Genomic DNA, 18,490 nt, shown 5'->3' on the forward strand with positions numbered 1-18,490 from the left:
GTGCAATGCAGCACTGCTGCTGTGCTCAGCATGCAGACCACCACCACCGAAATGAGTAGCACCGCTGCTGCACCCAGCATGCGCACCACCACCATGCAATGCAGCACCGTGACTCTGCCCAGCATGCACACCACCACCACAGAACCAAGCAGCACCGCTGCTGCACCCAGCACGTGCGCCACCACCGTGCAATGCAGCACTGCTGCATGCAGACCATCACTGTGCGAATATGCGGGAGCCCCACTGCGCCCAGCCCTATGCAGGGCCTCCTCGCCCTCCCCAGGCCCACCACGCAAACAGGATCGGCGCAGGAGATGCAGCAGGACTGCAGGGAGCACAGCAGCGTTGGGGGGGACAGCGGCGCCTTCCTTGCTGCACACCTTTGGGGCAGAGGAGAGCGTCGTGGGGCAGACGGGTGCATGCATGGGGATGGCATGGGTGCAGCGCATGAATGGGGGGGAGGCGGGGGTTTGCAGCAGCGGGGCTGTGAGTACCTGCAGCTGGGGGTCATCCTGGTCCTACCCCCTGCATGCGCCCCACACACGCGCAGCCCCCCATGGCAAAGCAGCAGCAAAGCGGCATCTGAGCGGCGGCATCGCAGCGCCTGCACTGCAGGGATGGACATCAGCTGGGGAGTGTGTGCTGCAGCTGTCCTGCTGTGCCCAGAGCTGCATTGCACCCGGAGTTGCGCTGCACCCGGTGTTGTGCTGTGCCTGGAGCTGTGCTGCACCCAGAGCTGTGCTGTGCCCGGAGCTGCACTGCATCCGGTGCTGCATTGCATCTGGAGCTGCATTGCACCCAGAGCTGAGCTGCACCTGGAGCTGTGTTGCACTCAGAGCTGAGCTGCACCCGGAGCTGCATTGCACCTGGAGCTGTGCTGTGCTCTGAGCTGTGCTGCACCTGGAGCTGCATTGCAACCACAGCTGTGCTGCACCCAGGGCTGTGCTGCACCTGAAGCTGTGCTGCACTCTTAGCTGTGTTGCACTCAGAGCTGAGCTGCACCCGGAGCTGCATTGCACCTGGAGCTGTGCTGTGCTCTGAGCTGTGCTGCACCCAGGGCTGTGCTGCACCTGAAGCTGTGCTGCACTCTTAGCTGTGTTGCACTCAGAGCTGAGCTGCACCCGGAGCTGCATTGCACCTGGAGCTGTGCTGTGCTCTGAGCTGTGCTGCACCTGGAGCTGCATTGCAACCACAGCTGTGCTGCACCCAGGGCTGTGCTGCACCTGGAGCTGTGCTGCACTCTTAGCTGTGTTGCACTCAGAGCTGAGCTGCACCCGGAGCTGCATTGCACCTGGAGCTGTGCTGTGCTCTGAGCTGTGCTGCACCTGGAGCTGCATTGCAACCACAGCTGTGCTGCACCCAGGGCTGTGCTGCACCTGGAGCTGTGCTGCACGCAGAGCTGCAGTGCACTCAGAGCGGCGTTAGGGCAGCGAGCAGCGTTAGCGGCACACCGGGCGCTCCCGGAGCTGCAGTTGCAGTTGGGGGGAGGGGGAACCGAAACACCGCTGCAGCCGCGCGTCGCATGCGCAGTACCTCCTCGTGCTCCATGCGCCGCAGCGTCTCCGTGATGAATTTGATGTACTGACTGCTGAGCGTCGTCAGCTCGCTGTACCGCGTGCGCAGCTCCACGTACTACAGGGCATGCAGCGCCGTCAGCGCAGGGCTGCATCCTCTGCACCCACAGCACTGCAGGGCTGCATCCCCTGCACTGTAGTGCTGCACTCCCTGCACCCCAGCACTGCATTCCCTGCACCCTTCCCTCCCTCTCCCCCCCCTCTCCCCCGCAGTTCTGCATTCCCTGCGCTCCCGGCACTGCATTCCCTGCACTCCCAGCCCTGAAGCCCTGCAGTGCTGCACTCTGGGCACCCCCAGCCCCGCATTCCACGCACCCCCAGCCCTGCGTTCCTTGCACCCCCAGCACTGCAGTGCTGCATTCCCTGCACCCCCAGCACTATATTCCTGGCACCTCCAGCCCCGCAGTGCTGCACTCCTTGCACCCATAGCACTGCACAGCTGCGTGCTCTGCACCCCAGCACTGCATTCCCTGCACTCCCAGCCCCGCAGTGCTGCACTCCTTGCATCCATAGCACTGCACAGCTGCGCTCTCTGCACCCCAGCTCTGCATTCCCTGCACTCCCAGTCCTGCATTGCTGCATTCCCTGCAGCCTCACCTCCTGGATGACGCTGTCTGATGCTGACTGCACTTTGGCCTTCTTGGCAGGCGACGCCTGCGGCTCCAGTTGCGCCGTGAAGGTGATGAGCTGCAGCTCATAGTCCTGTGGGGAGGGAGAGGTGGGGGGGGCTGCACCCACAGCACTGCAACCCACAGCACTGCAGCCCACACCGCTGCAGCCCACACCGCTGCGGCCCATAGCGCTGCAACCCACAACGCTGCAGCCCACAGCGCTGCAACCCACAACGCTGCAGCCCACAGCACCGTGACCCAGTGACCCACAGAGACCCATAGTGACCAAAAGTGACCCACAGTGACCCACAGTGACCAGCAGTGACCAATAGTGATCCGTAGTGACCCACAGCACTGCGACCCATAGTGACCCACAGTGACCCACAGTTACCCACAGCCACCCACAGTGATCCACAGTGACCCACAGCCACCCAAAGTGACCCATAGTGACTCACGGTGATCCACAATGGTCCACAGTGACCCATACTGACCCACAGCAACCCACAGTGATCCACAGTAACCCATAGTGACCCACATATACATATTTAGTGACCCACAGCACCAGGACCCACAGGGACCCACAGGGACCCATAGTGACCTACAGTGACCCACAGTGACCCATATATACATATTTAGTGAGCCACAGCACCAGGACCCACAGGGACCCACAGGGACCCATAGTGACCTACAGTGACCCATAGTGACCCACAGTGACCCACAGCGACCCACAGCAACCCATAGTGACCTACAGTGACCCACAGTGACCCATACTGACCCATAGAGACCAACAGTGACCCACAGCGACCCACAGTGACCCACAGCGACCCACAGCAACCCATAGTGACCTACGGTAACCCACAATGACCTACAGTGACCCACAGTGACCCACAGTGACCCATAGTGACCCACAGTGACCCACAGTGACCCATAGAGACCAACAGCGACCCAAAGCGACCCATAAATGCATATATAGCGACCCACAGCACCAGGACCCACAGGGACCCACAGGGACCCATAGTGACCTACAGTGACCCATAGTGACCTACAGTGACCCACAGTGACCCATACTGACCCATAGAGACCAACAGTGACCCACAGCGACCCACAGTGACCCACAGCGACCCACAGCAACCCATAGTGACCTACGGTAACCCACAATGACCTACAGTGACCCACAGTGACCCACAGTGACCTACAGTGACCCACAATGACCTACAGTGACCTATAGTGACCCACAGTGACCCACAGCAACCCATAGTGACCTATGGTAACCCACAATGACCTACAGTGACCCATAGTGACCCACAGTGACCCACAGTGACCCATAGAGACCAACAGCAACCCACAGCGATCCATAAATACATATATAGTGACCCACAGCACCAAGACCCACAGTGACCCACAGCAACACGTAGTGACCCACAGTGACCCACAGCGACCCATAGTGACCCACAGAGACCAACAGCAACCCATAGTGACCCACAGCACCAGAACCCACAGCGACCCACAGCAACCCATAGTGACCTACAGCACCAGGACCAATAGTGACCCACAGCGACCCACAGCACCAGGACCCACAGCGACCCACAGTGACCCACAGCGACCCACAGCAGTGCAACCCAGAGCCCCGCGGCGCAGGGCTGCAGCGCACCTTGATGGCGTCGATGTACTGCTTGGCGTAGCGCTGGCACTCCTCCACCTTCTCCTTCTGCTGCTCGCATTCCTCCAGCAGCTTCTGCAGGGAGAGGGGCTGCAGCTGAGCTGCACGGCAGCAGCAACGGGGCCGAGCCCTGCGTGCACTGCAGCTCTGCACTGCAACCACTGCAGCTGTGCGTGAGACGCGGCGCAGCTCCGCACTGCGTGCGCTGCAGCTCTGCACTGCAACCACCAGAGCTGTGCACGGCGCGCTCTGCGGTCATGCACTGCAAGCACTGGGACTGCACGTTGCAGGCACCGCACGTTGCAGGCACTGCAGCTCTTCAGCATGAGCAGCACTGCAAGCACAGGGACGGCCACTGCAGCTCTCCACTGCAACCACTGCAGCTGTGCACCACGAGGACCACAGCTCTGCACTGCAACCACCAGTGCTGCGCGCAATGTGCTCTGTGGTCATGCGCTGTGAGCATTATGGGTTGGGGCTGCATGCTGCACGCACTGCAGCTCTGCATGGCAAGCAGGCCATGCACTGCACTGTGAGAACAATAACCACGCACTGCAACCACCAGTGCTGCGCACAATGCACTCTGGGGTCACGCACCACAAGCACCGGGGCTGCGTGCTGCATGCACTGCAGCCCTGCGCAACGAATGGACCATGCACTGCAGCTCTGCATAACGAATGGGCCATGTACTGCAGCTCTGCACTGCAACCACCAGTGCTGCGCACAATGTGCACCACAAGCAGTGGGGCTGCACGCTGCACGCTGCACTCGCCGCAGCTCGGCCCCGCATTACCTTCTCCTGCAGCAGCTGCTCCCGCACTGCGGCGCAGTCCACGATGGGTGCAGCCTGGATGCTCTCCTGGCGCAGCCGCGCCTCGCGGATCCACTCCTGCAGCGCGTCGCAGCTCTGCCGGTAGCTCCGCAGGCGCCGCCCCAGCAGCTGCAGGTCGCGCAGCCGCAGCTCCATCTGCGCCAGCGCTGCGTCCCAGCGCCGCAGCAGCGCCTCCACGCGGTGGCCGTAGCGCTGCAGGTCGGCGTCGCGCTCGCTGTGCCCGCGCTCCATGCGCTCGTTCACCGCCCGCGCTCTGCTCAGCTCCTCCTGCAGCGCCGCGAACGCCACTGCGTGGCCGTCAGCCTGCGAGCGCAGCCGCTGCAACGGGGGACAAAGCGTGCGCTGGGCAAGGCGGCCGCTGGGACCCATAGAGACCCATAGGGACCCACAGGGACCCACTGAGACCCACAGGGATCCATAAGGACCCACAGGGACCCACTGAGACCCATAGGGATCCATAAGGACCCACAGGGACCCACTGAGACCCATAGGGATCCATAAGGACCCACAGGGACCCACTGAGACCCATAGGGATCCATAAGGACCCACTAAGACCCATAGGGATCCGTAAGGACCCACTGAGACCCATAGGATCCATAAGGACCCACTGAGACCCATAGGGACCCACTGAGACCCATAGGTACCCACAGGAACCAGTGAGACCCCCAGGGACCCATTGAGACCCGTAGGAACCCACAGGGACTCATATGGACGCAAAGGGACCCACTGAGACCCATAGGGACCCATAAGGACCCATACTGACCCGTAGCGACCCATAGGGACCCACAGGGACCCATTGAGACCCACAGGGAGCCATACTGACCCATAGAGACCCACAGGGACCCATATGGACGCACAGGGACCCACTGAGACCCATAGGGAACCACTGAGACCCATAAGGATCCATAAGGACCCACTAAGACCCATAGAGAGCCATAAGGACCCATACTGACCCATAGAGACCCACAGGGACCCACAGGGACCCACTGAGACCCATAGGGACCCATAACAACCCATTGAGACCCGTAGGGACCCCTAGAGAACCACAGGGACTCACTGAGACCCATAGGGAACCACTGAGACCCATAAGGATCTATAAGGACCCACTAAGACCCATAGAGAGCCATAAGGACCCATACTGACCCATAGAGACCCAGAGGGACCCACAGGGACCCACTGAGACCCATAGGGACCCACAGGGACCCATAACAACCCATTGAGACCCGTAGGAACCCCTAGAGAACCACAGGGACTGAGACCCATAGGGAACCACTGAGACCCATAAGGATCCATAAGGACCCACTAAGACCCATAGGGAGCCATAAGGACCCATACTGACCCATAGAGACCCACAGGGACCCACAGGGACCCACTGAGACCCATAGGGACCCATAACAACCCATTGAGACCCGTAGGGACCCCTAGAGAACCACAGGGACTCACTGAGACCCATAGGGAACCACTGAGACCCATAAGGATCCATAAGGACCCACTAAGACCCATAGAGAGCCATAAGGACCCATACTGACCCATAGAGACCCAGAGGGACCCACAGGGACCCACTGAGACCCATAGGGACCCACAGGGACCCATAACAACCCATTGAGACCCGTAGGAACCCCTAGAGAACCACAGGGACTGAGACCCATAGGGAACCACTGAGACCCATAAGGATCCATAAGGACCCACTAAGACCCATAGGGAGCCATAAGGACCCGTAGCGACCCATAGGGACCCACAGGGACCCACTGAGACCCACAGGGAGCCATACTGACCCATAGAGACCCATAGGGACCCACAGGGACCCACTGAGACCCATAGGGAGCCATAGGGACCCATAACAACCCATTGAGACCCGTAGGGACCCATAGAGAACCACAGGGACCCATTGGGACCCACAGGGACTCACAGTGACCCACAGGGACCCACAGTGACCCACAGGGACCCATAGGAAACCACTGAGACCCACAGGGACCCACAGTGACCAATAGGGAACCACTGAGACCCACAGGGACCCACAGTGACCAATAGGGAACCACTGAGACCCACAGGGACCCACAGTGACCCATAGGTACCCACAGTGACCCACTGAGAGTGACTCATCCCACACCCCCAGCCCCACACCCCCAGCCCCACACCCCGACCCCCCCCCCATACCTTCAGTTCCTCACAGCTGCTCTGGAGCTCAGCGCTGTCTGCAGGCACTGCATGGGCGCTCTTCAGCTGCTCCTCGTAGAGCTGCAGCAGCTCCTCGGCCTCCTGAGTGCTGCGGATCACCACTGCGATGGTCTTCAGCCTGCGGGCAGCAGTGCAGGTGGGCCTTCCTCCTCCTCCTCCTCCTCCTCCTCTCTCTCCTCCTCCTCCTCCTCTTCCTATTTCCACCTCCACCGCCTCCGCAGCCTCCACCTGCACCTCTACCACCTCTTCCCTCTGCCTTCATCCTCCTCCTCCTCTTCCCCCTCCTCCTCCTCCATCTCATCTTCTTCTGCCTTCATCCTCCTCCTCCTCCTCCCCCTCCTCCTCCTCCATCTCATCTTCTTCTGCCTTCATCCTCCTCCTCCTCCTCCATCTCATCTTCTTCTGCCTTCATCCTCCTCCTCCTCCTCCCCCTCCTCCTCCTCCATCTCATCTTCTTCTGCCTTCATCCTCCTCCTCCTCTTCCATCTCATCTTCTTCTGCCTTCATCCTCCTCCTCCTCCTCCCCCTCCTCCTCCTCCATCTCATCTTCTTCTGCCTTCATCCTCCTCCTCCTCCTCCATCTCATCCTCCTCCTCCACCTTCATCCTCCTCCTCCCCCTCTGCGTTCATCTCCTCCTCTGCCTTCATCTCTGACTTCTATGCCTTCATCCTCCTCCTCCTCTGTCTTCAACTCCTTTTCTTTCTCCTCCTCCATCTCTTCCCCTTTTGCCTTCATCCCCCTTTCCTCCATCTCTTCCTCCTCTTCTTCCTCTATCTTCATCATCCTCCACCTTCATCCCATCCTCATCTTCCACTCTCACCTTCTCTTCTGCCTTCATCTCTGCCTTCCATGCCTTCACCCTCCTTCTCCTCTTCCTCCTCCTCCTCCTCCATCTCCTTCACCACCTCCACCTCCTCCTTCTGCCTTCATCTCATCTTCCTCCATCTCATTCTCCTCTGCTTCATCCCATCCTCCTCCTCCTCTTCTGCCTTCATCCTCCTCCACCTCCACCTCCACCGCCTCCTCTTCCATTTTCTTTCTCTGCCTTCCTCCTCCTCCTCCTCTTTCACCGCCATCTCCTCCTCTTCCTCCTCCATCATCTTCCTCAGCCTTCATCTCCTCCTCCATCTCCTCCTCCTCTGCCTTCCTCCTCCTCCTCCTCCTCCTCTTCCACCCTCTCCTCCTCTTTTGCCTTCACCTCCCCTCTGCCTTCATCTCCTCCTCCTCCACCTCCACCACCTCCTCCCTCTGCCTTCCTCCTCCTCCTCCTCTTCTCCCTCTTCCTCCCCGTCCTCTTTTGCCTTCACCTCCCCTCTGCCTTCATCTTCTCCTTCTCCTCCTCCTCCATCCCATTCTCTTCTACCGTCACCCCCCTCCACCCCCTCCTCTACCTTTGCCTTCATCTCCTTCTCCTCCTCCTCCTCCTCCTCCTCTTCCTCCTCCTCTTCCTCCTCCCTCCTCTTCTCCCCACCCCACAGCCGTCGCATTTCTCATTCCTCCAGGTAGATGCAGGAGAGGCTGCAGACCTCCTGCACCTCCTCCTCCTCCCTCTGCCTTCATCCTCCTCCTCTTCCTCCTCCTCCTCCGCCTTCATCCTCCTCCTCTTCCTCCTCCTCCGCCTTCATCCTCCTCCTCCCCCTCCTCCTCCTCTCTCTGCCTTCTTCCTCCTCCTCTTCCTCCTCCTCCTCCCTCTGCTTTCTTCTTTCTCCTCCTCCCCTTCCTCCTCCTCACTCTGCCTTCTGCCTTCATTCTCCTCCTCCTCCTCCTCCACCTCCACCCCCTCCCCCTTTGCCTTCCTCCCCCACCCCCTCCTTCCTCCTCCTCCCCGCGCATTGCTGCACGCCTCACTTCTCCAGGTAGATGCAGGACAGGCTGTAGACGCGCTCCATTTTCTGCAGCGTCACCTCCAGCTCCGACCGCAGCAGCGGCGCTGAGGCTCCGTCCTCGGGCTGCGCCAAAACCTGCGCCGACTGCGCGCTCACCGCATCCAGGTTCTCACGGATGCCCTCCAGCTCACGGTGGATCTCCTGCAGTGCAGCGCAGCGCATCAGCACACTGCGCTGCATGTCAGCACACTGTGCTGCTATGGGACATGCAGCACTGCAACGCATGTCAGCACAGCGTGCCGCGCTGCTATGGGACATGCAGCACTGCACTGCGTGTCAGCACACCGCACTGCACTGCTATGGGACACGCAGCACTGCACTGCAGTGTATGTTACTGCAGTGGGGACTGCAGGACATGCAAATCGCACAGCGCCGTATTAATATTGGGACAAGCAGAGCTGCACGGCACTGCATGTCACTGCAGCAAGGACTGCAACACGCAACACTGCACAAGACTGCATGTCACTGCAGCAGGAACAGCAGGTTGTGCAGCCCTGCAGTGCACAGCAGTGGCACGGGGACATGCAGCCCTGCATGGCACAGCAGTGATGTGGGGACATGCAGCCCTGCAGTGCACAGCAGTGACACGGGGACATGCAATCCTGCATGGCACAGCAGTGACGTGGGGACATGCAGCCCTGCATGGCACAGCAGTGACATGAGGACATGCAGCCCTGCAGTGCATAGCAGTGACACGGGGACATGCAGCCCTGCATGGCACAGCAGTGACACGGGGACATGCAGCCCTGCACTGCACAGCACCACACAGCGGTGACAGCGGGACAGGCAGCACCGCACAGCACAGCAGTGCTACGGGACGCGCATCACTGCACGCCACAGCGACGAGTCCAGGACACGCGGCACCGCACAGCGCAGCACGCCAGCGCCCCGCTGAGGCCGGGTGAGGCATGCAGCACCGCATTGCCCACCTGCTGCTCGGCGATGCGCTGCGCGCACTCGGTGCTGGGCTCGTTGTCCAGCGGCAGGCGCAGCTTGTGCACGGTGCGGCTCTCGCAGCTCTCCAGCTGCAGCCGGATGTCCTTCAGCTGCGAGATGTAACTGCGCCGCAGCGACTCCTCCTGCTCGCCTGCGGGGACACGGCAGCATTGCAGCGCTGCGGCACTGCACCGAGCGGGTGCAGCCAGGTGAGGTTGCAGAACTGCAGCACTGCACTGAGCGGGTGCAGCAGGGTGAGGTTGCTGAACTGCAGCACTGCACCGAGCCGGTGTGGCAAGGTGAGGTTGCAGAACTGCAGTGCTGCACTGAGTGGCTGCGGCAGGGTGAGGGTGCAGCACTGCATCAATGCATGGAGCAGGTGCAGCACTGCAGCACTGCACTGAGCGGGTGCAGCCGGGTGAGGCTGCAGCACTGCAGCACCACACTGAGTGGCTGCAGCAGGGTGAGGCTGCAGCACTGCATCAATGCACAGAGTAGGTGCAGCCGGGTGAGGCTGCAGTTCTGCAGTAGGTGGGCGCTGCAGATTGGGATGCAGCTCTGCCAAGCAGGTGGATGCAGCGTTGCAGAACTGCACTGCGTGGTTTCTGTGAGACAGGAGTGCAGCACTGCACAGAGCAGGTGCTGCAGATCGGGATGCAGCACAGCTGAGTGGGCAAACAGCGCTGTGGCACTGCAACACTGCAGCACTGTAACACTGCACTGAGTGGGCGCAGCAGACTGGGATGCAGCGTGGCTGAGTGGGCAGATGCAGCCCTGCAGCCCTGCAATGGGTGCGTGAAGCAGGGTGTGGATGCAGCACTGCGTGGGGTGAGTGCTGTGGGGTGGAGGTGCAGCACTGCAGTGGTTCTGCGCTGCAGCAGTACAACACTGCAGCCCGGCAGCAGGCAGGCACCACAGATTAGGTTGCAGCACAGATGAACGGGCACGGTGCAGCGTTGCAGCACTGCAGTGGGTGGAAGATATGGGGTGGGGGTGCAGTACTGTAGCACTGCATGAGATAGCTGCAGCTGGTTGAGGATGCCGCACAGCAGCACTGCATGGAAGAGATGCTGTGGGGGGGGTAGCACTGCAGCACTGCAACACTGCACTGAGTGGCTGCAGTGTGGTGGGGGTGCAGCACTGCAGCAGGTAGGCACCGCATATCGGGACACAGAGCAGCTGAGCAGGTGTCTGCACCGCTGCAGCACTGCAGCACTGCATGGGGATGTTGTGGGTTGGGTTGTAGCACGCAGCACTGCGCTGAGTGGCTGCAGTGTGTTGGGTGTGCAGCACTGCAGCACTGCAGGGGCGGCTGCATCGGGCCGGGGCTGCTCACCTTTCTCCTGCGCGCGCAGCAGCAGCTCGTACTTTTGTGTGCAGGCGCTGTAGTCGCGCTGCAGCTGCATGCGGTCGTCGGGCTGGAAGCAGCGCGCGTCGGCGCTGTGCTGCAGGAACTGCTGGTAATGCGTCTCCAGGCTGCGCAGCGTGCGCTGACATTCCTCCGTCGCCATGGTGCGCAGCTGCAGGGGAACACCGCGCTCAGAACATGCGGCTGCAGCGCTGCACGGCTGCACAGCTGCACGGCGGGGCCCCGGGGTGCAGCGCTGCACCATGAAGTGCAGCGTGCGGGCGTTCATTGTGCCGCATTATTGCGTGTGGCACTGCAATGCACCGCAGCATGACATGCTGCAACGCGTGGCACCACATTGCGCTGCATCACGCTGCACTGCGTGGCACTGCGACGCGCTGCATCGCACCTGTCTGCAACACAGGGCACCACAGCGCGCTGCACGGCTCTGCATCATGGCGTGCAGCACTGCAACGCGCCAGGGCACCGTGCTGCGGTGCAATGCGAGGCATCGCTATGCACTGCATCACTGCACTGCACCCTGCAGCACCACAATGCATGGCATCACTGCACTGTGCCCTGCAGCACCGCTATGCACTGCATCACTGCATCACACTGTGCAGCACCACAAACGCACGGCATCACTGCACCATGGGGCAGCAGGTTGCACTGCACGGCACTGCACTGCTGTGTGCGTTGCCCCACACCGCCCCACACAGCTCCGCAACACCCCGCACTGCCCCACAGCCCCACACCGCATCCTACAGCCCCACACTGCACCCCACAGCCCCACAGCCCCACAGCCCCACACTGCACCCCGCAGTCCCACACTGCACCCCACAGCCCCACACTGCACCCCGCAGTCCCACACTGCCCCACAGCCCCACACCGCATCCTACAGCCCCACACTGCACCCCACAGCCCCACAGCCCCACATTGCACCCCGCAGTCCCACACTGCACTCCATACCCCCACACTGCACCCCACAGCCCCACACTGCACCCCGCAGCCCCACACCGCACCCCACAGCCCCACACTGCACCCCACAACCCCACACTGCACCCCACAGCCCCACATTGCACCCCGAAACCCACACTGCACCCTGCAACCCCACACCGCACCCTACAGCCCCACACTGCACTCCATACCCCCACACTGCACCCCACAGTCCCACACTGCACCCCACAGCCCCACATTGCACCCCACAACCCCACACTGCACCCCACAGCCCCACACTGCACCCCGCAGCCCCACACTGCACTCCACAGCCCCACATTGCACCCCACAACCCCACACTGCACCCCACAGCCCCACACTGCACCCCACAGCCCCACACTGCACCCCACAACCCCACACTGCACCCCACAGCCCCACACTGCACCCCACAACCCCACACTGCATCCCGCACCCCAACACTGCACCCCACAGCCCCACATTGCACCCCACAGCCCCACACTGCACCCCACAGCCCCACATTGCACCCCGCAGTCCCACACTGCACCCCACAGCCCCACATTGCACCCCACAACCCCACACTGCATCCCGCAGCCCCACATTGCACCCCACAGTCCCACACTGCACCCCACAGCCCCACACTGCACCCCGCACCCCACGCAGTACCCTACAGCCCCACACTGCACCCTACAACCCCACACTGCACTCCATACCCCCATATTGCACCCCACAGCCCCACATTGCACCCCACAGTCCCACACTGCACCCCACAGCCCCACATTGCACCCCGCAACCCCACACTGCACCCCACAGCCCCACACCGCACCCCACAGCCCCACATTGCACCCCACAACCCCACACTGCACCCCACAGCCCCACACTGCACCCCACAGCCCCACATTGCACCCCGCAGTCCCACACTGCACCCCACAGCCCCACATGCACCCCACAGCCCCACACTGCACCCCACAGCCCCACATTGCACCCCGCAGTCCCACACTGCACCCCACAGCCCTACATTGCACCCCACAACCCCACACTGCACCCCACAGCTCCACATTGCACCCCACAACCCCACACTCCAGCCCGCAGCCCCACACTGCACCCCGCAACCCACGCAGCACCACACGACCCCACACCGCACCCCACAGCCCCACATTGCACCCCGCAGTCCCACACTGCACCCCACAGCCCCACATTGCACCCCACAACCCCACACTGCACTCCACAGCCCCACATTGCACCCCACAACCCCATTGCACCCCACAGCCCCACACTGCACTCCATACCCCCACACCTCACCTCACAGCCCCACATTGCACCCCACAACCCCACACTGCACCCCACAGCCCCACATTGCACCTCACAACCCCACACTGCACCCCACATCCCCACATTGCACCCCGCAGTCCCACACCACACCCCACAGCCCCACACTGCACCCCACAGCCCCACATTGCACCTCACAGTCCCACACTGCACCCCACAGCCCCACACTCCACCCCACAGCCCCACATTGCACCCCACAGTCCCACACTGCACCCCACAGCCCCACATTGCACCCCACACCCCACACTGCACCCCGCAGTCCCACACTGCACCCCACAACCCCACACTGCACCCCACAGCCTCACATTGCACCCCACACCCCACACTGCACCCTGCAACCCCACACTGCACCCTACACCCCCACACTGCACTCCATACCCCCACACTGCACCCCACAGCCCCACACTGCACTCCATACCCCCACACTGCACCCCACAGCCCCACATTGCACCCCACAGTCCCACACTGCACCCCACAGCCCCACATTGCACCCCACAACCCCACACTGCACCCCGCAGTCCCACACTGCACCCCACAACCCCACACTGCACCCCACAGCCCCACACTGCACCCCACAGCCCCACACTGCACCCCGCAGTCCCACACTGCACCCCACAGCCCCACATTGCACCCCGCAGTCCCACACTGCACTCCACAGCCCTACATTGCACCCCACAACCCCACACTGCACCCCACAGCTCCACATTGCACCCCACAACCCCACACTGCACCCCGCACCCCACGCAGCACCCTACAACCCCACACCGCACCCCACAGCCCCACATTGCACCCCACAGCCCCACACTGCACCCCACAGCCCCACATTGCACCCCACAGCCCCACACTGCACTCCACAGCCCCACATTGCACCCCACAACCCCATTGCACCCCACAGCCCCACATTGCACCCCCAACCCCACACTGCACCCCGCAGCCCCACACCGCACCCCACAGCCCCACACCGCACCCAACAACCCCACACTGCAGATCCCATCACCCCACACTGCACCCCACAGCCCCACCCCGCATCCCACAGCTCCTAACAGCACCCTACAACCCCACAGCCCCACACCGCACCCCACAGCCCCACACCGCACCCCACAGCCCCACACTGCACCCCACAGCCCCACACTGCACTCCACAGCCCCACATTGCACCCCACAACCCCACACTGCACCCCGCACCCCACGCAGCACCCTACAGCCCCACACTGCACTCCATACCCCCACACTGCACCCCACAGCCCCACATTGCACCCCACAACCCCACACTGCACCCTACATCCCCACACTGCACTCCAAACCCCCACACTGCACCCCACAGCCCCACATTGCACCCAACCCCACACTGCACCCCACAGCCCCACACTGCACCCCGCACCCCACGCCGCACCCTACAACCCCACACTGCACCCCATACCCCCACACTGCACCCCACAGCCCCACATTGCACCCAACCCCACACTGGACCCCGCAGCCCCACACCGCACCCTACAGCCCCACACTGCACCCCACAGCCCCACGCAGAACCCTACAGCTCCACACTGCACTCCATACCCCCACACTGCACCCCACAGCCCCACAGCTCCACACTGCACCCCACAACCCCACACCGCACCCCACAGCCCCACACTGCACCCCGCAGCCCCACGCCGCACCCTACAGCCCCACACTGCAGTCCATACCCCCACACTGCACCCCACAGCCCCACATTGCACCCCGCACCCCACGCAGCACCCTACAACCCCACACCGCACCCTACAGCCCCACACTGCACTCCATACCCCCACACTGCACCTCACAGCCCCACATTGCACCCCACAACCCCACACTGCACCCCACAGCCCCACATTGCACCCCACAGTCCCACACTGCACCCCACAGCCCCACATTGCACCCCGCAGTCCCACACTGCACCCCACAGCCCCACATTGCACCCCACAACCCCACACTGCACCCCACAGCCCCACACTGCACCCCGCAGTCCCACACTGCACCCCACAGCCCCACACTGCACCCCACAGCCCCACATTGCACCCCGCAGTCCCACACTGCACCCCACAGCCCCACATTGCACCCCACAACCCCACACTGCACCCCACAGCTCCACATTGCACCCCACAACCCCACACTGCACCCCGCAGCCCCACACTGCACCCCGCACCCCACGCAGCACCCTACAACCCCACACTGCATCCTACAGCCCCACACTGCACTCCATACCCCCACACTGCACCCCACAGCCCCACACTGCACTCCATACCCCCACACTGCACCCCACAGCCCCACATTGCACCCCACAGTCCCACACTGCACCCCACAGCCCCACATTGCACCCCACAACCCCACACTGCACCCCGCAGTCCCACACTGCACCCCACAACCCCACACTGCACCCCACAGCCCCACACTGCACCCCACAGCCCCACACTGCACCCCGCAGTCCCACACTGCACCCCACAGCCCCACATTGCACCCCGCAGTCCCACACTGCACTCCACAGCCCTACATTGCACCCCACAACCCCACACTGCACCCCACAGCTCCACATTGCACCCCACAACCCCACACTGCACCCCGCAGCCCCACACTGCACCCCGCACCCCACGCAGCACCCTACAACCCCACACCGCACCCCACAGCCCCACATTGCACCCCACAGCCCCACACTGCACCCCACAGCCCCACATTGCACCCCACAGCCCCACACTGCACTCCACAGCCCCACATTGCACCCCACAACCCCATTGCACCCCACAGCCCCACACTGCACTCCATACCCCCACACTGCACCTCACAGCCCCACATTGCACCCCACAACCCCACACTGCACCCCACAGCCCCACATTGCACCTCACAACCCCACACTGCACCCCACAGCCCCACATTGCACCCCGCAGTCCCACACTGCACCCCACAGCCCCACATTGCACCCCACAACCCCACACTGCACCCCACAGCCCCACACTGCACCCCGCAGTCCCACACTGCACCCCACAGCCCCACACTGCACCCCACAGCCCCACATTGCACCCCACAGTCCCACACTGCACCCCACAGCCCCACACTGCACCCCACAGCCCCACATTGCACCCCGCAGTCCCACACTGCACCCCACAGCCCCACATTGCACCCCACAACCCCACACTGCACCCCACAGCTCCACATTGCACCCCACAACCCCACACTGCACCCCGCAGCCCCACACTGCACCCCGCACCCCACGCAGCACCCTACAACCCCACACTGCACCCTACAGCCCCACACTGCACTCCATACCCCCACACTGCACCCCACAGCCCCACACTGCACTCCATACCCCCACACTGCACCCCACAGCCCCACATTGCACCCCACAGTCCCACACTGCACCCCACAGCCCCACATTGCACCCCACAACCCCACACTGCACCCCGCAGTCCCACACTGCACCCCACAACCCCACACTGCACCCCACAGCCCCACACTGCACCCCACAGCCCCACACTGCACCCCGCAGTCCCACACTGCACCCCACAGCCCCACATTGCACCCCGCAGTCCCACACTGCACTCCACAGCCCTACATTGCACCCCACAACCCCACACTGCACCCCACAGCTCCACATTGCACCCCACAACCCCACACTGCACCCCGCACCCCACGCAGCACCCTACAACCCCACACCGCACCCCACAGCCCCACATTGCACCCCACAGCCCCACACTGCACCCCACAGCCCCACATTGCACCCCACAGCCCCACACTGCACTCCACAGCCCCACATTGCACCCCACAACCCCATTGCACCCCACAGCCCCACATTGCACCCCACAACCCCACACTGCACCCCGCAGCCCCACATTGCACCCCGCACCCCACGCAGCACCCTACAGCCCCACACTGCACCCCATACCCCACACTGCACCCCACAGCCCCACATTGCACCCCACAACCCCACACTGCACCCCACAGCCCCACACTGCACCCCGCACCCTACGCAGCACCCTACAACCCCACACTGCACCCTACAGCCCCACACTGCACTCCATACCCCCACACTGCACCCCACAGCCCCACAGCTCCACACTGCACCCCACAACCCCACACCGCACCCAACAGCCCCACACTGCACCCCGCAGCCCCACGCCGCACCCTACAGCCCCACACTGCACTCCATACCCCCACACTGCACCCCACAGCTCCACATTGCACCCCGCAGTCCCACACTGCACCCCACAGCCCCACATTGCACCCCGCACCCCACGCAGCACCCTACAACCCCACACCGCACCCTACAGCCCCACATTGCACCCCACAGCCCCACATTGCACCCCGCAGTCCCACACTGCACCCCACAGCCCCACATTGCACCCCACAACCCCACACTGCACCCCACAGCCCCACACTGCACCCCGCAGTCCCACACTGCACTCCACAGCCCCACATTGCACCCCACAACCCCACACTGCACCCCACAGCCCCACATTGCACCCCGCAGCCCCACACTGCACTCCACAGCCCCACATTGCACCCCACAACCCCATTGCACCCCACAGCCCCACAGTGCACCCCACAGCCCCACATTGCACCCCACAACCCCACACTGCACCCCACAACCCCACACTGCACCCCGCAGCCCCACATTGCACCCCGCACCCCACGCAGCACCCTACAACCCCACACCGCACCCTACAGCCCCACACTGCACCCCACAGCCCCACATTGCACCCCACAACCCCACACTGCACCCCACAACCCCACACTGCACCCCACAGTCCCACACCGCACCCCACAGCCCCACATTGCACCCCACAACCCCACACTGCACCCCACAGCCCCATACTGCACCCCACAACCCCACACCGCACCCCACAGCCCCACATTGCAACCCACAGCCCCACACTGCATCCCGCAGCCCCACACTGCACCCCACAACCCCACACTGCACCCCACAGCCCCACATTGCACCCCGCAGTCCCACACTGCACTCCACAGCCCCACATTGCACCCCGCAGCCCTGCAGCGCTCACCGTGAGCTGCGTCCAGCCCTGGACGTGCCGGATGTCGCGCAGCAGCAGCTGCCAGGAATGCAGCGCCTGCATGTCCCCGTGCAGCTGCTGCCACAGCTCCTGCAGCCGCGCATGCGTCCGCTCCAACCTGCGGGCAGCGCGGGTCAGGGGGGGGATTGAAGGGGGGGGGG

The 18,490-nt window shown here is 63.1% G+C and overlaps 1 protein-coding gene across 1 annotated transcript in view; it reads right to left on the bottom strand.

The window, feature by feature from the left end:
* LOC104916863 (plectin-like) overlaps positions 1 to 18,475 on the bottom strand; it is a 30,244-nt gene extending 11,769 nt beyond the window's left edge. The window contains exons 1-9 of the mRNA XM_085215372.1: positions 18,321 to 18,475; positions 11,015 to 11,198; positions 9,672 to 9,829; positions 8,705 to 8,883; positions 6,835 to 6,973; positions 4,639 to 4,995; positions 3,837 to 3,920; positions 2,172 to 2,276; positions 1,534 to 1,632 (exon numbers count right to left, since the gene is read on the bottom strand). Coding sequence (XP_085071498.1) covers positions 1,534 to 1,632; positions 2,172 to 2,276; positions 3,837 to 3,920; positions 4,639 to 4,995; positions 6,835 to 6,973; positions 8,705 to 8,883; positions 9,672 to 9,829; positions 11,015 to 11,198; positions 18,321 to 18,392 — 1,377 coding nt within the window. The 5' untranslated portion in view covers positions 18,393 to 18,475. The remainder of the gene's footprint in view (positions 1 to 1,533; positions 1,633 to 2,171; positions 2,277 to 3,836; positions 3,921 to 4,638; positions 4,996 to 6,834; positions 6,974 to 8,704; positions 8,884 to 9,671; positions 9,830 to 11,014; positions 11,199 to 18,320) is intronic.
* Between the last annotated feature and the right edge of the window lie 15 nt (positions 18,476 to 18,490).

This window comes from Meleagris gallopavo, unplaced genomic scaffold (genome assembly GCF_905368555.1).
Source record: "Meleagris gallopavo unplaced genomic scaffold, MGAL_WU_HG_1.1 scaffold_22, whole genome shotgun sequence".
Lineage (NCBI taxonomy): Eukaryota > Metazoa > Chordata > Aves > Galliformes > Phasianidae > Meleagris > Meleagris gallopavo.